Source organism: Apaloderma vittatum, unplaced genomic scaffold, assembly GCF_000703405.1.
Source record: "Apaloderma vittatum isolate BGI_N311 unplaced genomic scaffold, ASM70340v1 scaffold5725, whole genome shotgun sequence".
Taxonomy (NCBI): domain Eukaryota; kingdom Metazoa; phylum Chordata; class Aves; order Trogoniformes; family Trogonidae; genus Apaloderma; species Apaloderma vittatum.
In genome coordinates, this window is record NW_009718645.1 from 11,486 (window position 1) to 38,485 (window position 27,000).

General features: G+C 38.9%; 1 protein-coding gene across 1 annotated transcript; it reads right to left on the reverse strand.

The window, feature by feature from the left end:
• On the reverse strand, window positions 1–27,000 carry RNF38 (ring finger protein 38). Its single transcript, XM_009870314.1, has 10 exons — window positions 26,813–27,000; window positions 23,534–23,747; window positions 20,258–20,425; window positions 16,073–16,243; window positions 14,099–14,260; window positions 11,652–11,758; window positions 10,051–10,135; window positions 8,445–8,566; window positions 7,600–7,699; window positions 1–454 (listed from the first exon to the last, which is right to left on the reverse strand). The coding sequence occupies exons 1-10, from the start codon at window positions 26,917–26,919 to the stop codon at window positions 392–394; spliced, it is 1,299 nt and encodes a 432-aa protein (XP_009868616.1). The 5' UTR covers window positions 26,920–27,000; the 3' UTR covers window positions 1–391.

The following is a 27,000-nucleotide window of genomic DNA, read 5'->3' on the forward strand; positions in this document are numbered from 1 at the left end:
TATAAGGTAGATTGCTATATTGTTTGGAGCTACGTGATTTTTTTTCTTTTTCTTTTATATAAAAAACACATGCTAAAAAGATCACGTCCACAGTAGTCTTGCAGCAACACTCGGAATGATCACACAAAATCCAGAGAATGTTAGTGCACACATGAAATTAAGCTAAAAAAATAAATCTTTGGAGTTCCACTCACACTGTTAGTATAACAATCCTGTAACTTTGAAGACTAGTTGTAAGCTTTGTAATTGATTAAGTCACACAGTGCAAAGTAAGGTCTATTGACCCTTTTGTGTAAAGGGTAGGCTGGAAGCCACATGGATAAGTTCAATAGATAGTTCTTATATACATGTGAACAGGAACACACAAAGGAGATTTGTGCTCTCAGATTCGTCATTCCGAATCACGATGCACTTCCGAAGCATCAGCTCTACAAATTGGGCAGGTACGATTTGCCTGTAAAACCAGAAACAAAAGAGGGCTTACTGTACTGACAAATATATTGTTAAGGTAATCTGTATATGACACTGACATCTGAGTACTGAAAAGCAATTCAAGAGCAGTCAAAACAAGAGAAGAAAAACTGTGCTTATGTTTAGCTTATGTTAGAGTCATGTGATAAGTCTGCCAATTCAAATTTATGTTTTCAAAAAAAAAGTGTATTTATAGTGGTTTTCCTAATACAAATTCAGTTATAGTACACTGCAATGTGATGGATGCAACTAATGGGGTGGTGGAGGGTAGAGGGAAAGGAGAACAACCTGACAAATAGATATTCAAGTAGCACACATTTACAGGTCTACATTTAGTCCTTCTGTAAAGCACTTCCTGAAAATATGTCCTGTCACTCTTCTATTTTTACAGTTTCCTTAAAAAGATAAGAGACATGAGAAGTACATGAAATGTACATCCACGGGTCCTGACAGAACTGGCAGCTGAAGTTGCTAGGCCACTAGCTATCATATTTAAGAAGTCATGGCAGTCTGGTGGGGTTCCCACAGACTGGAAAAGGGAAAACATAATGCTCATATTTTTAAAAAAAGGGAAGCAAAGAAAACTCAGAGAACTACAGACCAGTCAGCCTCACCTCTGTGCCTGGTTAAATCATGGAATAGATCCTCCTGTAGCTGTACTAAGGCACATGAAAAATAACGAGGTGATCAATGACAGTCAACATGACTTCACTAAGGGTAAACCGTGCCTGATTGATTTGGCGGCCTTCCATGACAAAGGTACAGCACTGGTCGACATGGGAAAGCAACTGATGTAATTTACCTGGACTTGCGCAAGGCATTTGACATTGTCCCACGACATCCTTGTCTCTAAGATAGACATGGACTCGACATGGACTCTTTATCCACTCGGTGGATAAAGAACTGGGTAGAAGGTTGCACTCGAGTTGTGGTCCACAGCTCAAAGTCCACATGGAGGCCAGTGAAAAGTGGAGTTCATCAGGGGTCTGTTCTGGGCCCAGTGCTGTTCAACATCTTTGTCAGTGACACTGGCAATGGCATCGAATGCACCCTCAGTAAGTTTGCCGACGACACCAAGCTGTGTGGTGCGGTGGACTCACTTGAGGGAAGGGATGCCATCCAGAGGGACCTTGACAGGCTTGAGAAATGGGCCAGTGCAAACTACATGAGGTTCCAGAAGTCAAAATGCAAGGTCCTGCCCCTGGGTTGGGCTAATCCCAGGCACAAATATAAACTGGGCACAGAGTGGAGAGAGCAGCCCTGAAGAGAAGGACTTACGGGTGTTGATAGATGAGAAGTTCAACATGAGCCGGCAGTACGCTCATGCAGCCCAGGCGGCCAACCATATCCTGGGATACATCAATAGGAGTGTGGCCAGCAGATCAACAGAAGTGATTCTCCCCATTTTACTCTGCTCTTGTGAGACCCAACCTCAAATACTGCGTCCAGTTCTGGTGTTCCTACTGTAAGAGGGACATAGATCTGTTGAAACGAGTTCAGAGGAGGGCCACAAAGATGAATCAAGGGCTGGAGCACCTCTGCTATGAGGACAGGCTAATGGAACCTGGATTGTGCAGCCCTGAAAAGAGAAGACTCCGGGGAGACCTTATAAAACTGCCTTCCAATACCTGAAGGGAACCTACAGGACAGCTGGGGAAGGACTGTTTGCAAGAGTATCCAGCGATAGGACAAGAGGAAATGGGTTTAAGTTAAAGGAGAATAGATTTAGGTTGGATCTTAGGAAAAAATTCTTCAGTACGAGGGTGGCAAGACTCTGGAATAAATTGTCCACAGCAGCTGTGGATGTCCCCTCCCTGGAGGTGTTCAAGGCCAGGTTGGAGGAGGCCTTAAGTAACCTGGTCTAGCTGAGAGGCATCCTTGCCGATGGCAGGGAGGTTGGATTAGATGATCTCTAAGATCCCACCCAACCTACGCCATTCCATGATTCTATGAAGTAACATTCCTGAAGCTACTGGAAAAGTCTTTCTGCCCTTTCATTGCCCTTTTCAAATAAAGGCTAATTTAATTTTATTTTAGCAAATGAGAAAAAGCACAAAACAAAGGTAAAGTACTTCCTTTGCAAAGGGCAGAGCAAAGACAAACTCTTCCTTGCCCCAAATTCTGTTTTCCGTATTTCCAAAATTGCAGGACGAACCACTGTGAACTCTAGATTTTTCTGAAGTAGTAGTCATTTTTTAAACGAAAATACAAATGAGAGCATCAAGAAATGTGGCTCTGCAGGCTGGTGTTCAGAAATCATTGCCACAAATTTCAAATCCAAACAATAAATGCCAGTGAAAGTAACACATTGTTACTGAAAAACATTATTTAGTAATTCAAGTTATAATGAGAGTATATTTTTTTTGTCAATTACTACTCTTATTAGTGTTTTACAGTTTATATTGCAGTTGTTATTGATTTATAGTCTTTGTAAAGCATGGACTGAAGAATCAATTCAAAATCTATTTCTTGCTCTTTCACTGGCAGTTTTGAAATTAGTTTACGATGATGTTATTACTTGGTCAATACTTTGTATCTGCATTATTCTATATATAAATTCGGCTAATTTAATTTTTAAAATAAAAACCAGGTTCTTCAAAATTCAATAGATCAATGAATCAAGAAGTATTCACTTAGATAAATAATAAAGTATCTACCATTTTTAGCATGGAATAGCATTTAGTGAGGGTAATTTGCTCATAGGAAATGCAGAAATAAACCCACCATGCTAGGATGAAATTAATACTCAGAGATACTGCAGCACTGCTTTTCATGTAACTTTGCAAAATCCAACAAGAATATCTGTTTTAACTTTATTTCCATTCTTGTGCCTTTAATAAAATTCATTTGACTTCCTGGCATTTAATATGACTGCTGCAAAGACAGCAGTAAGGTGGACATAATATTGACCTAACTAGCCACTCTTTTGGACAAACTTACTTTCAAGTAATGTGAAGGGAGAGAGTTGCACAATGAAGTAATCAATTTATTTTTTTCATATTTTGTATAAATTTCTAGCTCAAGTGAACTGCATTTAGAATAATTAATCTGTAGGTCTAATAGAATCCTCTAAAAAACACTGCACTACTTTGGTGTTGGTCCATCAGAACCAAGTTAAACTACATTTATATAGTTTGTCTTTTCTCATATATAATATAGCACTTCCTATCCGAATGTCAATTATAAAGGCAAACTATCCTTGTTATCTGGTACAAAACCCTCAGGGTGAAGACAGCTCACATTTTCAAGATATCCTTTGGAATGATTACTAACTGTTACTTTACAGAGCATCAGATTTCTCATATACTTGTATTTAACTAGAGGATTTAAGATATTAAGAAATAACTAAATACTGTGAAATGGGAGTTTACAATACCATGAAAAATGATAATGTCCCTATTGTTAATTCTATTTTCCTCCACTGTATTACACTCTTCTCTCACAAGTCTTTAAAGTTGCTTAACCAGAGAAGAAAAAATTAAAGTGGGCAACCTAATGCAATGCACTGTAAAAGAACATTTCCTCTCACTTGTTCACAGTCGCTAAAAAGGTGGTACTGTACCAGCAAGGCAGATCAAACCTTGCATGCACAGACAAGTCACAAAACTTTTTTAGATACCTTTTGTTTTGCTCCACCATCAACAGACACTGGAATAAGAACTTTTTAAAAAAAGATAAAAATAAAACAAAAATCAGATTGGATTACTAATGTCTCATTTAAATATTAATCTTCAATCTTCTTATATCTTCATCAACGACCTGGACGAGGGGATAGACGGCACCCTCAGCAAGTTCGCTGATGATACAAAACTGGGAGGGGTGGCTGACACACAGGAAGGCTGTGCTGCCATCCAACGAGATCTGGACAGGCTGGAGAGCTGGGCAAAGGTGAACCTCATGAAGTTCAGAAAGGACAAGTGTAGAGTCCTGCATCTGGGCAGGAGTAACACCAGGGACCAGTACAGATTAGGGGTCATCCTGCTGGAAAGCAGCCCTGTGGAGAAAGACCTTGGAGTACTAGTGGACAGTAAGTTGTCCATGGGACAGCAATGTGCCCTTGTGGCCAAGAGGGCCAATGGGATCCTGGGGTGCATTAAGAAAAGTGTGTCCAGCAGGTCTAGGGAGGTTCTCCTCCCTCTCTGCTCTGCCCTGCTGAGACCACATCTGCAATGCTGTGTCCAGTTTTGGGCTCTCCAATTCAAGAGAGACAGGGACCTACTGGGCAGAGTCCAAGGGAGAGCTACAAGGATGACTGAGGGACTTGAACGTGTCTCCTATGAAGAGAGACTTGAGAGAACTGGGGCTGTTTAACCTTGAAAGGAAACAGCTGAGAGGGGACCTTATTAACATATACAAATATCTGAGAGGTGGGTCTCAAGAGGGAGGGGACCATCACTTCTCAGTGGTGACAAGCAGTAGAACGAGAAATAATGGGTTTAAGTCAGAACATAGGAAGTTCTACCTCAATGTGAGTAGAAATTTCTTTACTCTCAGCTGCCCAGAGAGGTTGTGGAGTCTCCTTCTCTGAAGACTTTCAAAACCTGCCCGGATGCGTTCCTGTGTGGCTGCCGTTGGTGATCCTGCTCTGGCAGGGGCCTGGATTAGATGATCTTTCAAGATCCCTTTCAACCCCTTACATTATATGATTCTATGATTTGGATGTAATTATACTATTAACATATTAAACTGGTTATCAAATACATAAAGGAACGAGCAGAAGGAAAACTATAGCACAAAATATCTTCCAGTTATCCCTAATTTCAGATATAAGCTGCTTAACCGAAACGAAGCTCTTAACTAAGCTGATGTAAAGTAAACTAATTTGTTGTAGTTTGCAAAGCAAAATAATCTTTATTTCCGTACACCATCTTCATACCAATATACTTAAACCCACACGGCATAAATATATTGCCTTAGCAATTCTATACTACAATGCTTTAACCTTTCTCTCTTGTTTTGCATCCAGCTGTGGAATACACGATGTCAATACAAGCTGGTTTAGGTGGGTGTAACTGCACTCGCTTCAGGTTTAGATTATGTATCTTTCACTTCATTTCCCCACCTAGCTGGACTCTTATGCTCAAAGAGTTTTTCTACAAGACAACCTTGAGAAAACATCACACTTGAAGACCTGTTAAAAAATACATATTTTCTAAGCTGGGATAGGAATTAGAAATTTTTTTTTTTCCACAATAACTACAGTACATCTAGAGTTACAAAAATGGAGACTAAACTAAATCTGCCTTTTCCACTTTGTTCTTCTGAATTCAACCACCAGTTCATTACCAGTTGAAAGTACTAAATCTAACTGTAGAACTGAAGAACTGTAGAACTAAGTCCCACAAAAGTTTAATTCAACATTCTTGTCTGATTCTTGAGACCAGCTTCAGGTAAGAAAGAACATAAAAATAGGACAAGCATGCATGATACTTCCCTGATATGTTCTTCAAACTTCTAGCAATCCATAGATCAGGTGCTCTATGAATCAGAGGTTTTGGGGTTTTTTTTTTTGCATTAATAGACTAGAAGGAGCTGTCTTTTTTTAAGAACTATGTAATAAGTTTAACCTATCTAGATCTACCTCATCCACTATCTCACAGACTGTGTCAAATGAACCTAGATCTTTCTTCCCATAAAATGGAGTGAATACTATCCTGGATACTCTGTCCACAGCCAAAATGACTTAAAGTTTCATGCAATGAAAGACTTGATATATCTAGTATGAATGCTCCTCAAGAGGAGGAGGGGGACACCGGAGAATATCACTTGAATATATATAAACTACTGTTAATTTGCAGTTACTGAATGAAACAACATACATCTTAGCAGAGATACACCAGTAATATTACTTGTGTGTGTGGCAGGTGTGTGTCCGTGGCTTTTTAATCTGACATTAAAAAAACTAGGTGTTTACATTCCTCTTGATTCTCAAGTACGTCCATGTATTCAGATACTGAAGGACATCAGTTCTACTGGAAGTTATAAGCATTGTTGTGGAAACATTTACATTGTAGTCTAAGACTCTAGAAGCCTTAGACTACCATGGGTATTGCACCCCAAGGGCAATTTCATATCCTAGTTTTAAAATCCATCTCATTATTCTTGATATCTTATTACTGAAAAAGAATGCTGTCAATATTAACTTGATTTTTTCATTCTCTGCACCAACGATTTTACTGTGTGCCTAAAACATGCATCTGCTTTCTTTTATGAAACTATAAATGTGAGGGGTTTTAATTTCTTTTTTTGAAACAACAGATACAATGTGTAATTCTCTGGAGACTGTATCCTATATTAACATAGGATCATTGCAGTTTCAAATGTTCTACACAACAGACTGCACACAGATTAAACTAAAGCTGAACAGAATAAAATACCAAAAAAAGGAGGCAAGATGGGAATCAATAACTGTTTAGCAGTAGACTAGGTTAATGCAGGTTGTAGAGATGTGTGTGTATTAATATCTACTTTGTATTTCCTGTTCTTCACACCTTCTGCACTGTTGCTATTTTCTCTGTCCTCTTATTGGGCTGCCCTGATTCTAGATTCTTCCTTTTCTGCTCAAATTCTCCTGGAACAGCATATCACAATTTTGTAAACCTGTAATGTTTACTTACATATATTAGATTTCTATATATCTATACATAAAAATACACGTACACACATAACATTTTATTTGCCTCAGAATCTAATATTAATAGCAAAATGTGGGAGGAAGGTACTAGTACTCATTCCTTCTATGCAGGCTATGTAAAAAAGTCGTCGTAATCATATAATTCCTGTATTATTAGTTACCTTTTTGTTTTCAAGTCTTCTTCACACATTACTTTAATTCACAGGCATTGTTTTGTGCAAATGCAGAACAGAATAACATCTGTCAATGAATATAATTCTCTTCATATTAGTTTTTGTTTGTGCTAAAGATTATAAAGAAATGTGCTTCCTTTCAAACATTGGAAAAATACTGTAAGTAGGCAGTGCTTCCACTCTGTTGGCATTTCTAGTTTGAGCATTAGAAACATAACAGGAGATGAAATGAACTGGAACAGGAAAAATATCCCCCATCCCTCTCACCAAACTACATAATGAATTCCCTACAAGATGGGATTTGTTGGTTTTTTTTTTTACCTTCAGCCATTTATCGACACACTTGGCATGGAATTCATGGTTACAGGGTAAGACTCTAAGTAGCTGCCTTGACTCGAAATCGCACATGCATACTACACACCTAAAACAGACAATAAAGTTCAAATGTAAGAACAAATACACATTTCATACAGAACCTCACAGGCATGACAGCAACTTGGGTAACTACAGTCATCTAGATGTGTAGTGTGACAATGTAAACTGAAAACTGCTATTTGTGCTTTCAAATCACAAAGCAAGTCCTCCTGCTTACAGGAGTTCACAGACCCAACCAAAAGAACAAACATGTAATCAAAATTCAGAATAGTAGAGATAATGACCTATAAAGTTCACTCCCTACTGACACTAGATAAGTCACACCAAGGGTCACTTAAACTGGAATATCAAGAAAAATCCTTTCATTTAAGTTCAAACACTAGATAGTATTTGGTAGTAAGTTGCTTTAACTACTTTGTATCTATACTACCCTTTCCACTTGGCTGTGTAATCTTTCAAACACAGTAAGTTCCTAAGTTGAAAAATTCCAAATTTACAATACCACTTTAACGTGCAGTATGCTGAACAAAACCAACTCACCTTTGTTTCATTTTATTTTTTTAATTCTGAGGAACTAAATTGAAACATAGCTAAATGATGTGAGACTATATAGAGATTTTTAAGTAAGGATAAATATATTTGATTTAGAAAGTAAACCAAGTCAAAAAAAATTAAATTGTTTACTGACATGACTGCTTTTAAAGTCCTTCTGGCCTAGCAGAGGCTGCAAGTTAAAGAAACAGAAATACAGCCACCTAAATTACGGACCTTTCAAAGAGACGTATACTTACAATGTCTGTTCTGATTGATGGTTATTTGGATTGAACCTGTAGGATGGAAGCTGTTCAATGTCTGCCTTTGTCAATCCTCGTGGTTTGGCTTCTCCTAGTCGTTCTGCTAAATTCAGCAGTGCCTGCAAAACATGGAAACTAGACTTTAAAAAACAGACTGCTCAAAAAGACTCCAGTTCCACTAGAGGTGCAGCTGCCATTACACCTCACTACCCCAGCTGGTAGCACAGAACACCCTTCTATCAAGAAATTTTTAGCACGTTAGCTCTCCCCTACAACACAAGCCCCATGTAAAAAGTTTTTCAGAATTCAGTAATTTTTCCAATTATGTAAGATGTCCTCTTTGGGATTTCAAAACCACTAGGACCCAACTTTCAATTAGTCCTGTGGCTGCATGCACAGTTTGGTAAGTACTTTGCTTCTGACGCATCCTCTCACCCCACTATGAAATTAACAATGCTGGTAACCAGACAAAAATCATCCACGAATTTGCTTCCTAAGAATACGTGAGTCTGGTCTTGTGAAAGAAACCAAGAATTCAGTGGGACAGGTTCTGATTGTCACTCCATGTCTTGGGCTAGTTGAATCGAAATATGGAGATTTTATCCTGAAACTGGAAAACAAATACATACCATCAAACTTTAAACACTTTTTTTGGCTAATTTTTACATTAATTTTCTATAAGCCAAGCATTGCAACTACAAGCCTCTTGTAAATAAGTTGCACTCTGTCATGTATGTAACTTGTAGTCCTTCACAAGTGACCTAAGAAAAATATCGCCATAAACATGATGAAGAACCAAGGCTCAAAAAAGTTAAAAGACTTGGTGAAACCTACAAATGGTACTGATCAAAGATTTCTAATATTGTAAAACTCAGGGCCTGAATTCTCAGAAATAGTATGATGCTTCTGAACTAGTACCAAGGTTAATACAGAAGTGGTCAGTGCTAAACTGAAAATGTATAACTACACAGAGCTCTTAAGGGGAGCACAGGCAAAAAGATGCAAAAGTAAGGGTTGATGAACAATGGAAAGAAATCAAACAGAATCCAATAGTCTCAGAACTAGCAAAGACACAACAGACTGCTGCATCATTATCGAGACTATTCAACAGAGTTCTACATTTACAGATGTGAATTACTGTACCCTCCTGAGGGCCAGGAAGAAAAGGCAGTATGGCAGGTTTATAAACATTAAATTAATCATATGACCTCAACATTGTTTTGTATTAACACTATTCTTCCAACTCACGCACATAAACCCAGCAACTTACTCTTTTCTTTTGGAAGTGCTTCACTTCTGTTTGGTATTTAAAATCAATTAAAATTCAAAGGGAGAAGAGTAACATGTAGAACATAAAAGCAGAACAATTTAATGATTACTAGCCTGGAAGGGTAGATTCTGGGAAAGAGCATTAGAAAAAAATAAAGCTAAGCACCTCTAATAGCCAGTATTGCAAAAAAAACCTGAAACGATGGTTTCTGGATTCTGTTTTTACATTCATTACATTTATTTGAAAGGCAAAAGTAGGATTAAAAGCAAAACATAATACAATTGCTTGAGCTAACATTCATTCTTTAAAGGTAGTTTTAGTTTGTATACCAACCTCATAGTTTTCTACCTCTCCATCTTCCACATCCAACTCAAAGCTGAAAGCTGGCCCAATTGCAGGTGGCACTGGGAGCACTGATCTACCGTGAGAGCAAACAATAATAAGGTTCAGCATTTTGCTCAAGGAAAGCACAGAAACACCTGTCAGAGGCAAAGTTACCTTATTGATGCCTCTGAAATCGTACTTTTTCAGAACTAGTAAAAACATTAAGTCAAGAATAATATTTGAAATAAAATTGTCAAAGGAAAAAGCTAATTCTGATACTTTTTCATGCCTGGAATGCTGCCTTTTTAATTGCATATATGTCTCAATTGATACTTCCAACTAGGCTCAGCATTATTACAAAAAGTGATCTCTCGATTATCGCAGATTAGAGACAGCTACAGCTGACAATGAACTGACATTCTTGTTTTAAAAATGTTTTCTTCCTTTAAGTGGATAAAATATTAACAAAGAGAAGGAACGCTGCGTTCACTTAGCTCTCCAATACGAAAGCCTTGAAACTTTCGTAAGCCTAAAACACACAATGGAGATAGACTATGCTACTAGATCAACTACCATACTAAAGGCAAGCATAAACTCTCTTATACACTGTGATTCTGGTTAAAGCAAAATCTCTTCAGATAGAGAGGTAACAGAACAAAGTTTTTCTGTTTTCATATTCAGCAAGTGTTTTTATCCCTGAAGGCAATACTATGGGTCAAAACTTAATGCAAAGACACAGAAATCCAAATTCACATCACTGAAACATACTAAAATCCCAGTTATGTAATCAAGAATTACTGTGCCACATTGTGTTCTTCATGGACAGGGAAGAAGCTATGACATTACTCTCAGAGTGTAAGATGCAAAGTTGAACAATTGCACTGAAGCATATTCTTGGTACAATTTTCATGCCATGTCTGAAATTGCACAGAGAGAAACTGCAGATCTGGTGCCAATGTCTGGTTACTTTCTTGTCAATGTCACTTTTGCTACTAGAAAATAATCTTTGCTTTCCAGACATTTCATATTTATTTCTAAAATAGAAGGTAGAAGACCAATAAAACTCAAGAGTCTGCTACAACACACTACAGATACGTTAACCATCCTACATCTTTTCCAGCAGCTAATCAGAGGCAGAACAGAAATTCCATAGGTGTAACAGATGCCACAGTTCAGCCAATAAAGAATAACACACCACAGAAAGCTCCCACTCTTTCGTTTCATAATGAAGAACCAAAGCAAATGAATTTGTTCTATATGTGAAGACTCCTAGGACTTTATCCTGCAGTGTAACCATGCCTCTGTAAGAGTATCCAAGAACCAGGTTTTGAAATTTGTTGAAGATTTTATGAGTTCAAAACCAAGAGGTTACTGTGCCTCTAAACTGCTACAAAACTACAACGGACAAATGGTTTGCTTGCATTTTTCTCTGCTCAAGGGTGTATGCTATTCCAAAGAGGCTGAAAAATTTATACAGAAATGGAAGCTGGGACAGCTGAACTATGCCTGTCCTCTGGCAGAGAATAAACCATAAAGAGTGCCAAGACTGTAGTTGAAAGTCACGTGACTTCTTTATTGCTTACATAGAAGCAAATGTACTTTTAACTTACAGCACGTAAGGTAATAGGCTGGGGTGGTAAGAGTGTGGTGGTATTGGCTGCTGTGTTCGGTATCTGCTGCGCCCTCCGAGTCTTCGAGGCATAAAAGGTGGGTGAGGCTGCAAGAAAGAAGAAATAAGCTTCAAGTAAAACTTGTGGAACTGGAACGAGTGTCCCGTTATAGGCTGTCCAGTACAAGACAAACATGGACATACTAGAAAGAGTCCAACAAAAAAACACTAAATGGAACTGGAGTATCTCACATATGAGGAAAGGCTGAGAAAGCTGCGACTACTCAGCCTGCGTAAGAGAAGGCTCAGGGGAATCTTATCAATGTATGTCAACATCTGCAGGGAGGGTGCAAAGAAGACAGAACCAGGCTCTTTTCAGTAGTGCCAGTGACAAGATCAGAGCCAATGGGCACAAACTGAAACACAGGAGGCTCCTCAGAACATCAGGAAACACTTCTTTATCATGGGGCTGACTGAGCACGGGCACAGGTTGCCTAGAGAAGTGGTGGAGTCTTCCTCCTTGACTGGACATGGCCCTGGGCAACTGCCTTTAGGTGGCCCTCCCTGAGCAAGTGGGGTTGTACCAGATGACCTCCCTTCCAACCTCATCCAGTCTGTGAGTCTGTGATTAAATGTTTTGGGATTTTAGTTATGAAATAAAATGAAATTTGAATTGCAATTCACTTTCAGTAAAGCATTATTAAAAAAATCAGATCTCTGCTCAAATCCGAAAGAATCTCTGTCTCAGTTTGAAATGTTTCCCATCGATAATACACAATCATACCACTTCATGTGAAGAAGTAGTAACACACAACAGAAATTCTTGCAAATTCTTATGTGCTTAGTCTATGTGCAGGCTAGTTTAGGAAACCTGAACTGATGATTGTCTCACAGGTATAAAGGCCCAGGCTTTAGGCCTCGTGCTATTAGACAAGCAGTGGTTGCTTGCAAATGGTTGAGTAAAAAAGTATTTAAAAAATAGTTTTAAAAAAACTCTTTTGAAAAAGCCAAACCACAAACTTTTAAGCATTTACATTGATGTTAAAGAAGGGTGGAAGCCTTTCAAGTGTATGTAGAGTGCTTCATCAACACAGTTTCTGCAGCTGGATGTCTAAAGAGATATTTAAGCCTAAAGCTTCAATGTATTCTTTTCATGGATATATTAGGGCTTTTTTTGTCATACTACTTTCATTTAAATACTAAGATCTTTACTTGCCTATATAAGTTTTCATTATAATTGTTCAAAATGTCTTGCATCACCTGCTAAAATGGATACATGGTAAAAATTTTCCACTTAAATGTAAATTGCATTCTTCCAGAAATATTCAAAGTACTGAGGTTTTTTTTAGAGTAATTTTTAAAACTGAAATTCATGTACCACTATTCAATTTGTATTTGAATGCTTTGAGTCTTTTTTCTGAAACAAAAACCACTCAAAGTCTTTACTAGCATGTTTTTCTTCTTCAGTGTCTGAAATTTAATAAAATGCCTCTAAGTTTACTATGAGAATATTATCAATAGGTAGCCATGGTTATACATAACATTTACGTATGAGTACTAATACAATGCAGAAGAGACAGGGTCTTTTTCTTCAAAGTCAGATCTCAAAGACATATCAATAATCCATTTTACTGCGTCATGAATTCTGCAATCTAGAAATACAATTAGAAACTGTTGGGTTGGCTGAATGAAAAAGAATCACAAATGCAGGGACTACTTCATAATTTTAATACAAATACAATGTAATAAAGATTTAGAATTCTTTATAAAGGACCATATGATTAATTTTAATATATCTCTATTCCTCAGCAACATACAATCCAGATCTCAAGCACTATTATTGTATAGCACTATGCTAAATAATTCGAGCACAAAATTCAGCACAGACTTTACCCTACACTAGGTGTAATTTTTTTTTCTGTGCTGCTGCAGTTGAACTAGCTGTAGATCCCCAGGAAGCTGTCTTAAGGCAAGCCTTGCAGTCTTTACAACATGGTGCAATCTAAATTATAGAAGCACTCTATATGACTGCTTGCCTGCAAATTGCAGACATTCTGAGAATAACTATTTTAAAGCATTCTATCTTTCCTGACTTGTGGAAACTCAACATATGATGAAGAATTAGCAAAAAGTGACAGCAGCTTTTCTAAAGTGTACTAACTGGTTTCTGCAGTAGAAGCTCTGGTCTGTATGGTAACATGGAATGTTTTCTAAGCAAGTGGTAAAACATTCCCCAGATATGTTATCAGAAATCACTTTATGGTATCATCAAGCTACTCTTCATTAAAATGAGCTCAAAGAAAATACTATGATATGCAGCTATAGCCAATAATGGAATACAACTGCAAAAGTGCTGCTTTCGAACAAAATATACTTTTGAACAAAATATAAAGAACAAGAATGTTAATGTAACGTGCAAAAGAACATGGCACAGAAAACAATACTCACTACACCAAATGACACCTCCTGGTGTAAAGGATCATGGGCTAAGAATTGGAGAGGAGCTGAGGGAGGCAATGGTGGTGGATGAGCTGAGGGAGGGTATGTAAAACCCCCTACAGGAAGATGTTCTCCAAGCAGTTCTACTTCATTTTCTATCCTTTGAAGAGGCTAAAAAAAAAAAAAGAAAAAGAAAAAGATAGGCTTTGTTGCAATAACAGACATCTATTTTTTTTTCCCCCAATAAAGAACTGCAATCCCAGCTGTATATTCTGAGCTGCTGTGGTCAATTTTATGGGGTAAAAAAACCCCAAAACAACAAACAAAAACACAGGTATAATTGTACTCAGTTTCACATAGTAATTCTGTAAACAATTCCTGTGTCATTAACACTACTAAAAATCAAAGACAACACTACACATTTGATATAAATTCACCTTTTCCAGCTAGCCATGCTTATAGACCAGGAATTTATGCGATCTAGCAAATATAGGAGTGGCTGTAATTTCCTGTGTCTTGCATTTTTCAGGACAAATATTTGCTCCCCTTCTTGCCAGGCTGCTCTCACTGTACAACTATGCGAGAGAAAAAAATAAACAACCATAGACAAGAACTGAAATTGTGCCAGAAAATCTGAAAAGTGGAGAGGAAACATGGTGACTCCAGTGGATTAAACTGCTAATGGTATTCAGTAGTCAAGCAGATGCTTTCCTAAAAGGGTCATGCAAGCAGTCCTACCAAGAACATGCAGTCCACAGGTTTCAGAAGCATGAGATTCAAGTTCAGTATTGTCATCTAGTCAACTGTAGTACACCAGTAAAGCTCAAAAATGCTCAGGAAATAACCAGGAATTGTCATTGTTTCACTAATACGCTTTTCTGTTCTTTACACTGAACTTTATCATTTCAAGAAATTAAGCCAAGAAAGCCACCTTGTGGAACCAAAGAGATATTCTGTTTCCCTGGTATGCAGAGTGAACTTCAAATACAAGGTATGCTTAAACCACTGAGATACAAGCTTTTTGCCCAAGCTGCAAGTTGATAGGCAGGCCTAGTCGATAACCTAAGTAAGCAATCCAGGATAAAACTGAGCCCATGCATTTTCTAAAGGAAGTCTTAGGAAGATTACCACTGAAAACCATATTTTCCCAGCATCATAATAAAGTCGATTGCAACCCTATCCACATCTGAGACGTGGCATGGAGAAGTCTCAGAAGTGTTTATAAGTAACAATGAACCTGTTTTCTATTTCTGCATTAGTGAAATACTGGCATCTTCTAGTCAGAGGGACAAAAAATGGACACAAGTATACAGATAACTTCACAGTAAGAACTGTAGATAAGAAATGAAAATCTTATTTCTCCCCAAATCCAAAACAGAATCACACTTTCCTATACTTGCATAGTCTCTATCACTAAGCCAAATCTGCTCCAGCAGAAGACTTTTATAACTTTCGTAAGTTGTAGCGAGGGGAGAAATCAAATGGAGACTGTCGGCTCCTGAATATGTTTGGTAAACCCAAGACCATGTTCTAGAAAAAGCACTGCTTATTTAAAAATAAGCTGAGAAGTAATACAAAAGAAGCATGTAATGAAAGTAACAGTCTGTACTTTCTTCTCTCTCTTGCTAAGGTTTTCTCTGAGACCTCTACTGCACTACATAACCTCCTCTGGATTGTCGTCTTCTTCCTGGGAAAGAAACACCTGAAGGAATAGTTGGTGAAGCAAATACACATCTTTTTGACAGAAGTAAAGGCCTATGGAGAAACAGCACAGACAACAGCTGATGAAATCTGAAGTGAAACACAGAGAACTTTAATATTATTTTTTCATCTTCACACTAAGTGTTTACAGACATGTTAAGGTAGCTGAAGTGCAAAAATGTATTTAAACAAAATCCTTCTCTTTCCTTAATTAGGTACCAGCACTATTTGCCCATCTAGCCCCTCCAATCCTATGGAGAGGGTGTAAGTAGCAGTACTTACCGACCGCGATTGCTGTGCTTGGAAAGGAACGAATTGTCCTGGAGGAGGCAAGTTAGGAGGGTGGTGTGGAGAGATATGAGGAGGATGCAAAAGGAATGGGTCACTAGAAATGAGGGGTGGAAATGCTGCATACGGTACAGGTAGGTGCTGGACTGAGCACGCCTGAAGCATCTGAAACAAAATGAAAACAATATATTTTTGTCTCTAGAACAAGTATTTCCTACAGAACATTCTATATTTACTACGGAAACATATCATTATAACTAAGCAGTTCTTTTGCCTTCTTGGAAAAGCCTCCAAAACATGCATAAGCAGTAACTCATTTGAATACACAAGAAACAGTGATTAGTAGAGAACAGGTCCTAGAAGTACCATAGTGTGAGATCTGCTAGGTTCTAAGTAGCTCTCACTTCTCATGAGGTCAGTGGAAGGTAGGATTTTCAATAATCCAGGATTAGACAGACTCCTAAGTGATGAGCAGATACATTTATCCTATTTCATTTTCTCCAAATATTACCTTCAAAATGACGTGCCAGAACAACAGCCTTGCAACCATTTTAAACTCTATATGGAGCAGAGGGAACCCCGGCTATTAGACTGTAACTTAAAACTTCCATTGCCTCATTCAGTAAGAATAATGCGTAAGCTCTGCTCAGCTCTGCACTTTGTGAGAAGCTCTGTGCCCTAAAGGTGTCTCCCTAAATTACAGCTATTGTGGGAAATAGCCTATTTTCTCTCCTCTTTGAAACTCCTCAAACAAAAGCATCTTTGGTCACTGAAGTCTGAATGCTAAAGTGATGAAGGCACTGCAGGGGAGCAGGAGCGTGCTTTGTGAAAGTACTCAGCTTTACTTCCAACTTCAGACATAGAAACATAAGAAAACTTGCATTGTCTTCTTCTTGATCCATCATCAGAATGTCATGCATTTGTTACATTTTTGCCCATTAAAAAAATAGCTATTAGCAAGATTGAGGACCCAGTTCTTATCTCTCACTTTTTTTTTTCAGTCATATCACACAACATGTATTGCACATACTGAATAAAAAGGCATTAAATGGTAAAGAGATCAAGTTTAAAATCAGATTGAAGTAGTGGAGATGGAACTATCATCTCACATTACTATGATTATGACTAAATATAAATCCTTATATGCACTGAAACAGCAGCAGATTAATTTGAACTGACTACTATTTTTTTCTTAAATGCTGATCATTCCTCACCCTTAGCTATCACATAAATTTTCCAAAAGAAGAAATACAATAGGGAAGTGTTTCTATTGTTAAAATAAGTTCAAATTCTATTTTACTAAACTGAAAACTCTTCTCTGAAATGCCCGGAAGATACATTTGCAGGTAAAACATCACATCCTCTTTAAAACAGGAGGGGAAAATATTAAAATAGGTTTAATCTCAAGATTCATTATGGCCAAGATTACTAGGTCCAGCACATATTTGGAATGATCTGTGCCATGCTCAGGGCACTTTTTAAGTTAGGCCAAATGATGTTGCCTTATGTTTCCAGTGAAAAGAATCTAAAACTACCCGTTTTTTCACTCAGGCTTTTGGAAAACTTCTGCTGTTTGAACATATGCTTCTAAGAAGTTTTAAAACTGATCAAGGTACTTCGTGAGTGACATTTTTTTATTTCATAGGTACACGTACAGTGAGAGAGACAAGTATTGTGAAAGTAAGATTACTGTGAAGTTCACAGATGAAGCAGGTGAGCAGGCTGACATGCTAGAAGGCAGGGCTACACTTCAGATGTACTTTCACTGCCTGGAGAAACTGGATGGTCAATTGGATAGTCAAACACTGGGGTGGAAGCTTAGAGTGGCTCTGACATCTCCATCCTTGGAAACTGGTATGGCTCTTAGCAGGTCACCAACAGATGACCTTCAAAGTCCCTTCCTAACCTAAATTATTCCTCCGTTCAGGGACATAATAGAAAAAAATCCTAAAGTCTGCCTGCCAATGTTGCATAAAGTGAACCTTATTCTCGATACTTACTTCTACTGCATACATTCTCTCAACATACCTGATTAACACTTGTATATTCAGTCCAAACAACCTGGTTAGAGCTTTGGCCCTGTGTATGTTTAAAGGACACCTCACTACTGAATTATAAAACAGTTTATAACTTGCACAGATAACATAGCTGTTCAAAGCAGAGGGTAAGAATAGTAGTATCTGTTACTTAGATTTCCCCAAGTCCCAATATATTTTTATCTTTTTATCTGCTGATGTTTGTCAAGTCATGTTGCTTTCTCACCTTGCTGAATTTACTGTGTAAGAGCTGGGCGAAGGTGAATGTCATGAAGTTCAATAAGGACAAATGTAGAGTCCTGCATCTGGGCAGGAGTAACCCCAAGCATCAGTACAGATTAGGGGATGTCCTGCTGGAAAGCAGTCCCCTGGAAAAAGACCTTGGAATCCTAGTGGACAGTAAGTTGTCCATGGGACAGCAATGTGCCCGTGTGGCCAAGAGGGCCAATGGGATCCTGGGGTGCATTAAGAAAAGTGTGTCCAGCAGGTCTAGGGAGGTTCTCCTTCTTCTCTGCTCTGCCCTGCTGAGACCGTATCTGCAATACTGTGTCCAGTTTTGGGCTCTCCAATTCAAGAGAGACAGGGACCTACTGGAGAGAGTCCAACAAAAGAGCTGTGAGGATGATTAAGGGACTTGAACATCTCTCCTATGAAGAGAGACTGAGAGAACTTGGACTGTTTACTCTTGAGAAGAGAAGCCTGAGAGGGGATCCTATTAATGTGTATAAATATCTGAGAGGTGGGTGTCAAGAGGAAGGGGCCAGTCTCTTTTCAGTGGTGCTCAGCAACAGGACAAGGAATAATGGGTATAAGCCAGAACACAGGAAGTTTCACCACAACATGAAGAGAAACCTCCTTACTGTGACGGTGACAGAGCACTGGAACAGGCTGCCCGGAGGTTGTGGAGTTTCCTTCTCTGGAGACTTTCAAAACCTGCCCAGATGTGTTCCTGTGTGGTCTGCCCTAGGATCACCTGCCCTAGGTGATCCTGCTCTGGCAGGGGGACTGGACTGGATGATCTCTAGAGGTCCCTATCAGTCCCTAACATTCTGTGATTCCAGAGTGGCTAGCAGTATGCTGCATACGTCTCTTACGGGTGAAATGGCAGCTGGACAAGATGAATGCATTACTCTTCCTCTTCAATAAGCAGCTAAAGACATAGGGGGTCACATCAAGGATAACATCAATAGGCTTGTTCATGTCCCCATGTCACACAGTGTTCAACAGGAAAAGTTAAGTTACATGCTGCTGTCAAAGGCACAGCTGGCAAAGACCAGTGTTTATACCAATATTAAATATATATGTTGTCCTGTAACTATTTATTTCTATGATACTGCAGAAAAAGGAGAGGAAAAAAAACTATGACTCTTCTAGAAGGTTCTGGAACCTTCATTTGTACAGCTGGAACTTCTTGGGGTGCATTTCTTCAGCTCCGGTGCCTGTTAACACTTAATGACGAAATTTCCACAGAATGGTAGCATCAGAATGCTACAAGCTGGAAAGTGGTACCTCTACACTGATATATAAACATTTCTGAGAAAACAGTTCAAAGTCTTTCAGATTTAAAGCTAGCAAATTAGCCAGTAAAGGCACTTTATGCTACTCCCAGAAAGGCACAGAGAAACATCCTTATTCAGGAATATTTTCATTTATTTTATAGAGCATTTTGAGACAGAAGAGCCCTTCTCAGCCCTTCTCTCTTTAGTGATCTTCCAGAATCTTATTACTTCTGAGAAGAAAACTGACTTTGGATATCAGATCTTTCTGTATATAACCAATCCTTGAACAAGTTCTCTATTAAGTAAGACTTTTTCCTAGGTTAGCTGCCTAATAAAAGCCTTAGAAACCTTCCTTTTACTATTTGAATGTATGCAAAATAGCTGCTGATAAGAAGCCAAATAATAAACTACTATTTAGTTTGAATTAAAAAGCATCATATTCTATAAAGCATCGTATTCTATAAAGACAGGACCATATGCTTACCAGCTCTAAGGCCTACATTGCTGTGTGACTGCAACTTACCACAAGATGGAAAAAGAAAAGTCTATGTCCATCCCAATTAAAGTCAGACAGACACTGAAGCTCCATAATGTCATTCCTACGTCTAAGATTGAAGCTGGTGCAATTACATAGACTGACTTACTGGGGAAGGCACACTGCAAACTGGAAGGTGCTGCCCACTGACAACCACTGAACACCCTGGGACCTGCTGCGTGCTGCAGGCAGGGATGTGCTGGCCTGTGCAAAGTGGTATCCCATGTGGAGTCACCGTTGTCACTGTGTATGAGACAGGAACCGTGCCCTGATGGATCTGCAGCAAAAGGGAAAAGTAACTTAATAGCTTCCTGTAAACTTGGAACAGTGTTTATGGCATAGTAAAAGGATGCACATGCCTGTAATTCCTTTTCATTAAAACATTCTTGTCAATGGAGAAGAATATTCTTCTCAATTTAAATAATCAATATTGAAAAATATTCTTCTCAATTGATAAGCAGTTTCTGGGTAGGGTCATGAAAGATCTCACAGAGTAAAATATTAAAAACTTCAAAGGCACCTTAGAGTCACTCAGAAGCCTGTCTCCTGCCCCACATTAAAGTTAGTACTTATAAAACAAAGTAAGTCCCACGAAAAAGGTAATCTACAAATAACTGAAGAATGTTCTCAACTCTGAAGCACTGATACAATAATAATTCAGCCTTGTATCTCTAAAGAATAATAAGATTGTGCAGATTTTCTTTCTTCCAAAGAGACTAATCTCTTGATTCACTCTCAGAGCAGCACTCAAGCTAAGTCTCCTAACCTAAATATAAAAGAACAGCTAACAGGAAAGCTTAAAAGGAAAAATAAACATGACTATAAGGCAGCAGACCCTAAGTATTCACATTTATACCACAAAACATATGTACACAACCAAATTTTTAGCTAGTGGTATTCCAGATAATGTAATCATCCAACTAAGATTGCAGAGGGATCTGGACAGGCTGGGTTGATGGGTTGCGGCCAACGGTACGAAGTTCAACAAGACAAAGTGCAGAGTCCTACACTTTGCTCACAATAACCCCCTGCAGTGCTACAGACTGGGGGAGGAGTGGCTGGAGAGTGGCCGGCAGAGAGGGACCTGGGAGTGCTGATTGGCAACTGGTTGAACATGAGCCAGCAGTGTGCCCAGGTGGCCCAGAAGGCCACTGGCATCCTGGCTTGTATCAGGAACAGTGTGGCCAGCTGGAGCAGGGATGTAATTCTGCCCCTGTGCTCAGCACTGGTGAGGCCTCACCTCCAGTCCTGTGTGCAGTTCTGGGCCCCTCACTTCAAGAAAGACCTTGAGGTGCTGGAGTGGGTCCGGGGAAAGCAATGAGGCTGGTGAAGGGACTAGAGGGAAAGTCCTGTGAGGAGAGGCTGAGGGAACTGGAGTTGTTCAGCCTGGAAGAGACTCAGGGAAGACCTTATCACCCTGTACAACTACCTGAAGGGACGTTGCAGTCAGGCAGGCATTGGGCTGTTCTCATGGGCAACTAGTGACAGGACGAGGGGGCACAGCCTGAAACTGCGTGAGGGAAGGTTTACGTTGGATATCATGAAGCACTTCCTCATGGAGAGGGTGGTCAGATATTGGAATGCGCTGCCCAGGGAAGTGGTGGAGTCACCATCCCTGGAGGTGTTTAGAGAGAGGCTGGATGTGACGCTTAGTGCCATGGTCTAGCCATTGCAATGACGTTTAGTCATAGGCTGGACTTGATGATCTCAGAGGTCTTTTCCAGCCTCAACAATTCTGTGATTCTGTGAAAGGATTTGGACCTACAAATAATCTTTTTTTTCTGAAGGGTTATGTTTTGTTTGGTTTTAAAAACACTAAACAAGAAACCTCTGATATGATAATAAAACTGTAAAGGCTTAAGTGTCAAGGAGCATAGATCAATAAAAAGCAATGTCAAGTGAAAAGTTACTTCAAGAAAGCACCCTCCTCCTTCCTGATCTGCTAAAATGGAACGTGCTTGCTTAAAATGGAACAAGAAAAACTCATTAGGAAAGTGAGAATGAGTAACAACAGCTAGCTTACTGAACTGGTAGTGTACAGTCAGACACAAAGGCCAACGCAGAACACAGATCACGGAATAGAACTTAAAATCTCACCCTGCATAGCATTCATGACAGGAACTAGTCTCAGGAGAGATACTGAATTTGACCCAGCTCTGGCTTCTATGCAAAAGATGGGCATATGAAGTTGGGCTGGGTATGATTCTGAAACGTTTACTGCTCAGAGTAATAATAAAAAAATGACCTCCCAAAATAGTTATGTCCCTTAAGTATAAAACATTTCCATGGAAAGCTCAGTTAGTCTGCAAACACTGACACCTTATCATACATGTTGCTTGGAAGTTAGAGGCAGTGGGATGGAGAAACTGTTTATCCAGGCTTGTCACGATGTAATCTTGCAACATAAAGCAAGAGCATGATTTAAATTTTTGAGGTGTTGCAGCAGTAGAATGGTTCATCACAACATAACTGTGAGATGACTAGAGTAGCATCATTAGCTTCCAACCTTGCACTTGGTCCTAAATGCAAATACTCCCCTACTGAGAACTGCTCTGCTCACATAATAAAACACTTTAGTTGTATGCAGCTGCATTGAATGCAAACAAGGCCAAGGATGTTACGAGTTGCATTCCATGCACGTGTAGTTTGAAAAGTGGGTATCTGAATAAAAACTTCTCTTTCTCAACTCATGACTACATAGCAACTACTGTACTTCAGCTGCAGCGTACCGATTTAACAAACAACAACACAGGTTACCTCAACAGCGCAACTTCTTTTATAGATCCTCAGTTACAGAACTCTATACCAACTGCTGTCACAGACAGGAATTTACTTTCTGGATCAACCACATTTGATGTCATCTAAGGAGGGGTTGATTAGGCTTGGATGGTTAATTTGGTTATGCGATAATACTATCATGAGTTCTGCTGTCACGCAGGCAACCATTGGTGTTGGGAATTCTACTCCCAAATAACACATTTTAACTATTTAAAGACTCCTATGCTAAGGAGATGCATTTCATATGACACAGAAATGTTTTGGATATCAATAATTATCACATCTGATCATTAGTTATCACACTGAATTAACTTTGGAAGCAAAATAACTGCATTTCCAAGTTTTGAGCCAGAGGCCTACAGTACTATAAAATGCATGCACTAACAAATTATTAAATATCAATCTCCTGTATTAAAAGTATGGAGTTTCTTGGTTTTTTTTTCACTGCCTACTGCATTGCTACATACTCCACTAATATTCAAAAGGAAAAATGCTCTGTTATGTGATCTTTGTTGCGAACTGAGTTGGAGAGGAAAGGGATCTTTGAGATTTGATGGAAAACAAACTCACATGTTCGACACCCCTCCATTTGTACTCGAACACTTACCTGATCATGAATGTCAACCACCACTGCATTTTGCTGAGGTGGATGAGCAGCTGGGTGCAACATACAAGGAGATACATTTGGTGGGTGAAAGGCTCGGGGCTCTTCTATTGCTTGCTGCTGTCCATAGGAGAGACGGTGATAGTTTTCATCCTGGCTAATGGAATTACGTCTAGACAAACGATCTCTCCTTGTTCTTTGACGCCGAACTGGAGGACTGGAAATGCATTAAAACTATTAGAGATTATATAAATGACACAAAGCCTTCTTAATAACTAAACCCACAGGAGAAACAAGTATCATGAGAAACAAGTACACTGGAAAACATTATCAGAACAGTTTTATTAGAATTGAATAAAACTTCTTATTGACAAAACTGCTAAAAGCCTTACAGATGAGGGAGATAGGGTTGTTCAGCCTAAAGAGTAGGCTCTGGGGAGACTTTATGGCAGCTTTCGAGTACCTGAGGGGGGCCTACAAGAAAGCTGGGGAGTAACTGTTCATAAGGGTGTGTAGCAACAGGATGAGGGGCAACAGTCTTAAACTAGAGCAGTGCAGATTTAGATTGGACATTAAGAAGTAGTTTTTTACCATGAGGGTGATGAGACACTGGAACAGGTTGTCCAGAGAGGCGTAGAAGCTCCGTTTCTGGAGGCATTCAAGACCAGGCTTGATGGGGCTCTGAGCAACATGATCTAGTTAAAGATGTCCCTGCTCACTGCAGGGGGGTTGGACTAGATGACCTTTAAAGGTCTCTTCCAGCCTGACCCATTCTATGATTCTATGAATACTTAATATAAAATGGCTATGCAATGATTTTTATTTGGAAAAGCTGCAGAACAGAGGAAAGTCACAAAAGGCAGCTCCAGTGCCTTGGAAGAAGAACAGAAATTCTCTAATTGCCACCAGCACTTAGACAAGGTAGCTTCTCAGGAAACTACTCTTGTCCCACTCTGGTCAAAGGGCCTGGATTTACTTTTCTACAGAGAATTATAGTAAAAGGTGGTAGAATTTCTTGATTTTTTAAAAATGGATGGAGTATCATTCTCTGGAATGCAAAGCATTCTCTGGAAAAAGCAAAACTGGATTTTTTCCTATGAAGAGTTATATAGAAAATACACTTTCCATTCAGCAAAATTCAGAACATCTGTATACACAGCTCTACATGATTCCTGAATTGCCAGAAATAACTTCCAAAGAATTGTCAAGACATGGGTCTAAACTATCATTTAACATCACTAATGAACTTGTGTTTGAAGCCTTAAAAAAATCCACAAAAAACCTGTTCTGGTTCTATATGCACTGTATAAACATGGCAACTGCCCAGTTGAAACAAAGAGACAGGATGGAAATTGTGGAAAAACTGCAGGAATTTCTAGCCTTAGGTAGGAACAGCCATCAAAAGGTGTCCGTAACTGCACAGACAGTATTTGCAGATTTTAATGTTTTCTAACAAGGGTGATCGATGTAACACATTCTAAAATCCTGACAGTTCTGAGTAACATTCAAGACAAGAAGGAAAAGAGGCATAAATGAAAGGTGAGATACAGCAATGGCACAGATCTCCCAATTTCACAATGACTAGTAAAGACTGGACTGGCCTTCTCTGTTTTATATATATAGGTATGTACTATACTTTTACATTCACAATTTACCTGTACATCTTTCTGCAAATTCATACCTGAAGGCTACCCTTCTAAAAGCATATTTATTTACTTACAATGAATCTGAAAAAAAATCCCACAATGAATTAGGGCACTGTTGTGCTAGGCATGGTACAAAAACCTGATACAAACAGATAAGGTCTAAATAGTAGCCCAGACAATGGAAAAATCTGGATAATAAAATCAGCATAGCCTTGCTCACAGGAGCGAACTGGTAGGACAAAAGAGTTAATGCTGATTATGACTGTTGTCCACATTGCAGACACTTCAGAGGTTTTGTTTGCACTTGCCCTAGTCTGTTCCCTTGAGCTGAATGATCATTTGCAACTAGATTGCACCTTTACTCTTATATTCCTCTGAAAATCTCATTAACTCTGAGATCACTCTGCAACGGGGAAAAAAAAAACAAACAAAGCAGAGAAAATAGGAAACTGGTTTCAAAAGCACATGCATAACCTCATCTAAAGCATTAATGACAGATGCACTCAGAATTATAGAATCAAGATTGGAAACGATCTCTTAAGATCAACAAGTCCAAATGTCCCTGTAGAGCACCCCTGTACCAAACTGCACAAAAGACTTGATTTTCTGTCTTCATAATAATCCTGCAAGTTCAGAACTCAACCTCTCACTTAAGTATGACAAGCTGTTTCAAGAGCTGTGTATTTTGAATTCCACTAACTGAAAGCTTTCAGATTAATGGACTTGAAGCAAAGATACAAAACTATCATGTTTTCAAGTCTTTTGTCTCCAAATTACCTCTGATCGTTGATGACCAACGAATTTAATTTCTGCAATCAGAAGAAAACTAGTTATGCATTTCTTAAGCCTAATATTTTATATTAATGAAAAAGCACACACTTCAATTTTAGTACAAACAAAGGCACACTATTTCTCAAAAGGAAATTGTGTTTTAACTTGCAATAGCTGGCTCAGCATTTCTGAAGCCCAATGTGAGGAATGAAAGTTTGTGTTTTGGATAATTAGTTTAACTACAGAAGTAAAAAAGTCTAGTTTTATGCTTCCTATAACATCAACTCTGCAGGATGGATCTGCCCATCCCAATCTCTACTCTTCCACGTCCACTGAAACTTGTCCAAAATCTCTGCTTTCAGAGATTAATGAGCCACAAGCTAAAGCCAACATGTACATGTAACTCCTATTATACCTGAATCATCAATTTAGGCAACTATTTGACGCTATGCTAAACCTGTCACTCTCTCCAGCCAGTGCACCCCATCTTTATTACGATTGTTTCTAGGTACTACAGTAACTGTGAAAATTATGATACTACATCAATAACTCCTAGTATCCTTAAAAGTACCCTGATGAGAAAGATTTTCCTCGCATTTCTCTAAAGGCTTATTGCTCCAGTGCATAGTGAAAAAGGATTAGGCTCAGAATGAAAAATGTTAATGAGCACCCCTTTACCACAGTTGACTATTCACACAAATTACAGGATGATGCACCTATATGAACTACTTCCAGTAACTTTTCAGTTACAACTATAATAACATTTCATTTGAGCTGGAAGTTTAGTTTATTTAGAAATAAACCTCCTTTCAGCTGAAATCAGGAAGAATAAAAAATTGCGTCCCAATCTACACATCTTGCTTACCTCCTCCTGTTTCGTGCAGGTGTGCTGCATCGTTCCCCTAAGAAGTGGTGTTGGTTGGGCCGAGCCAAAGTAGGCTGCCTATTTGATGTCATCTCCCATGGTCGCATTGGTGGTGATGCAGCTGGTGATGCTCCTGTATAGTCGAAGACTGAATGGGAAAGGCGTTGTCGCTTGGGACTAGAACTGTC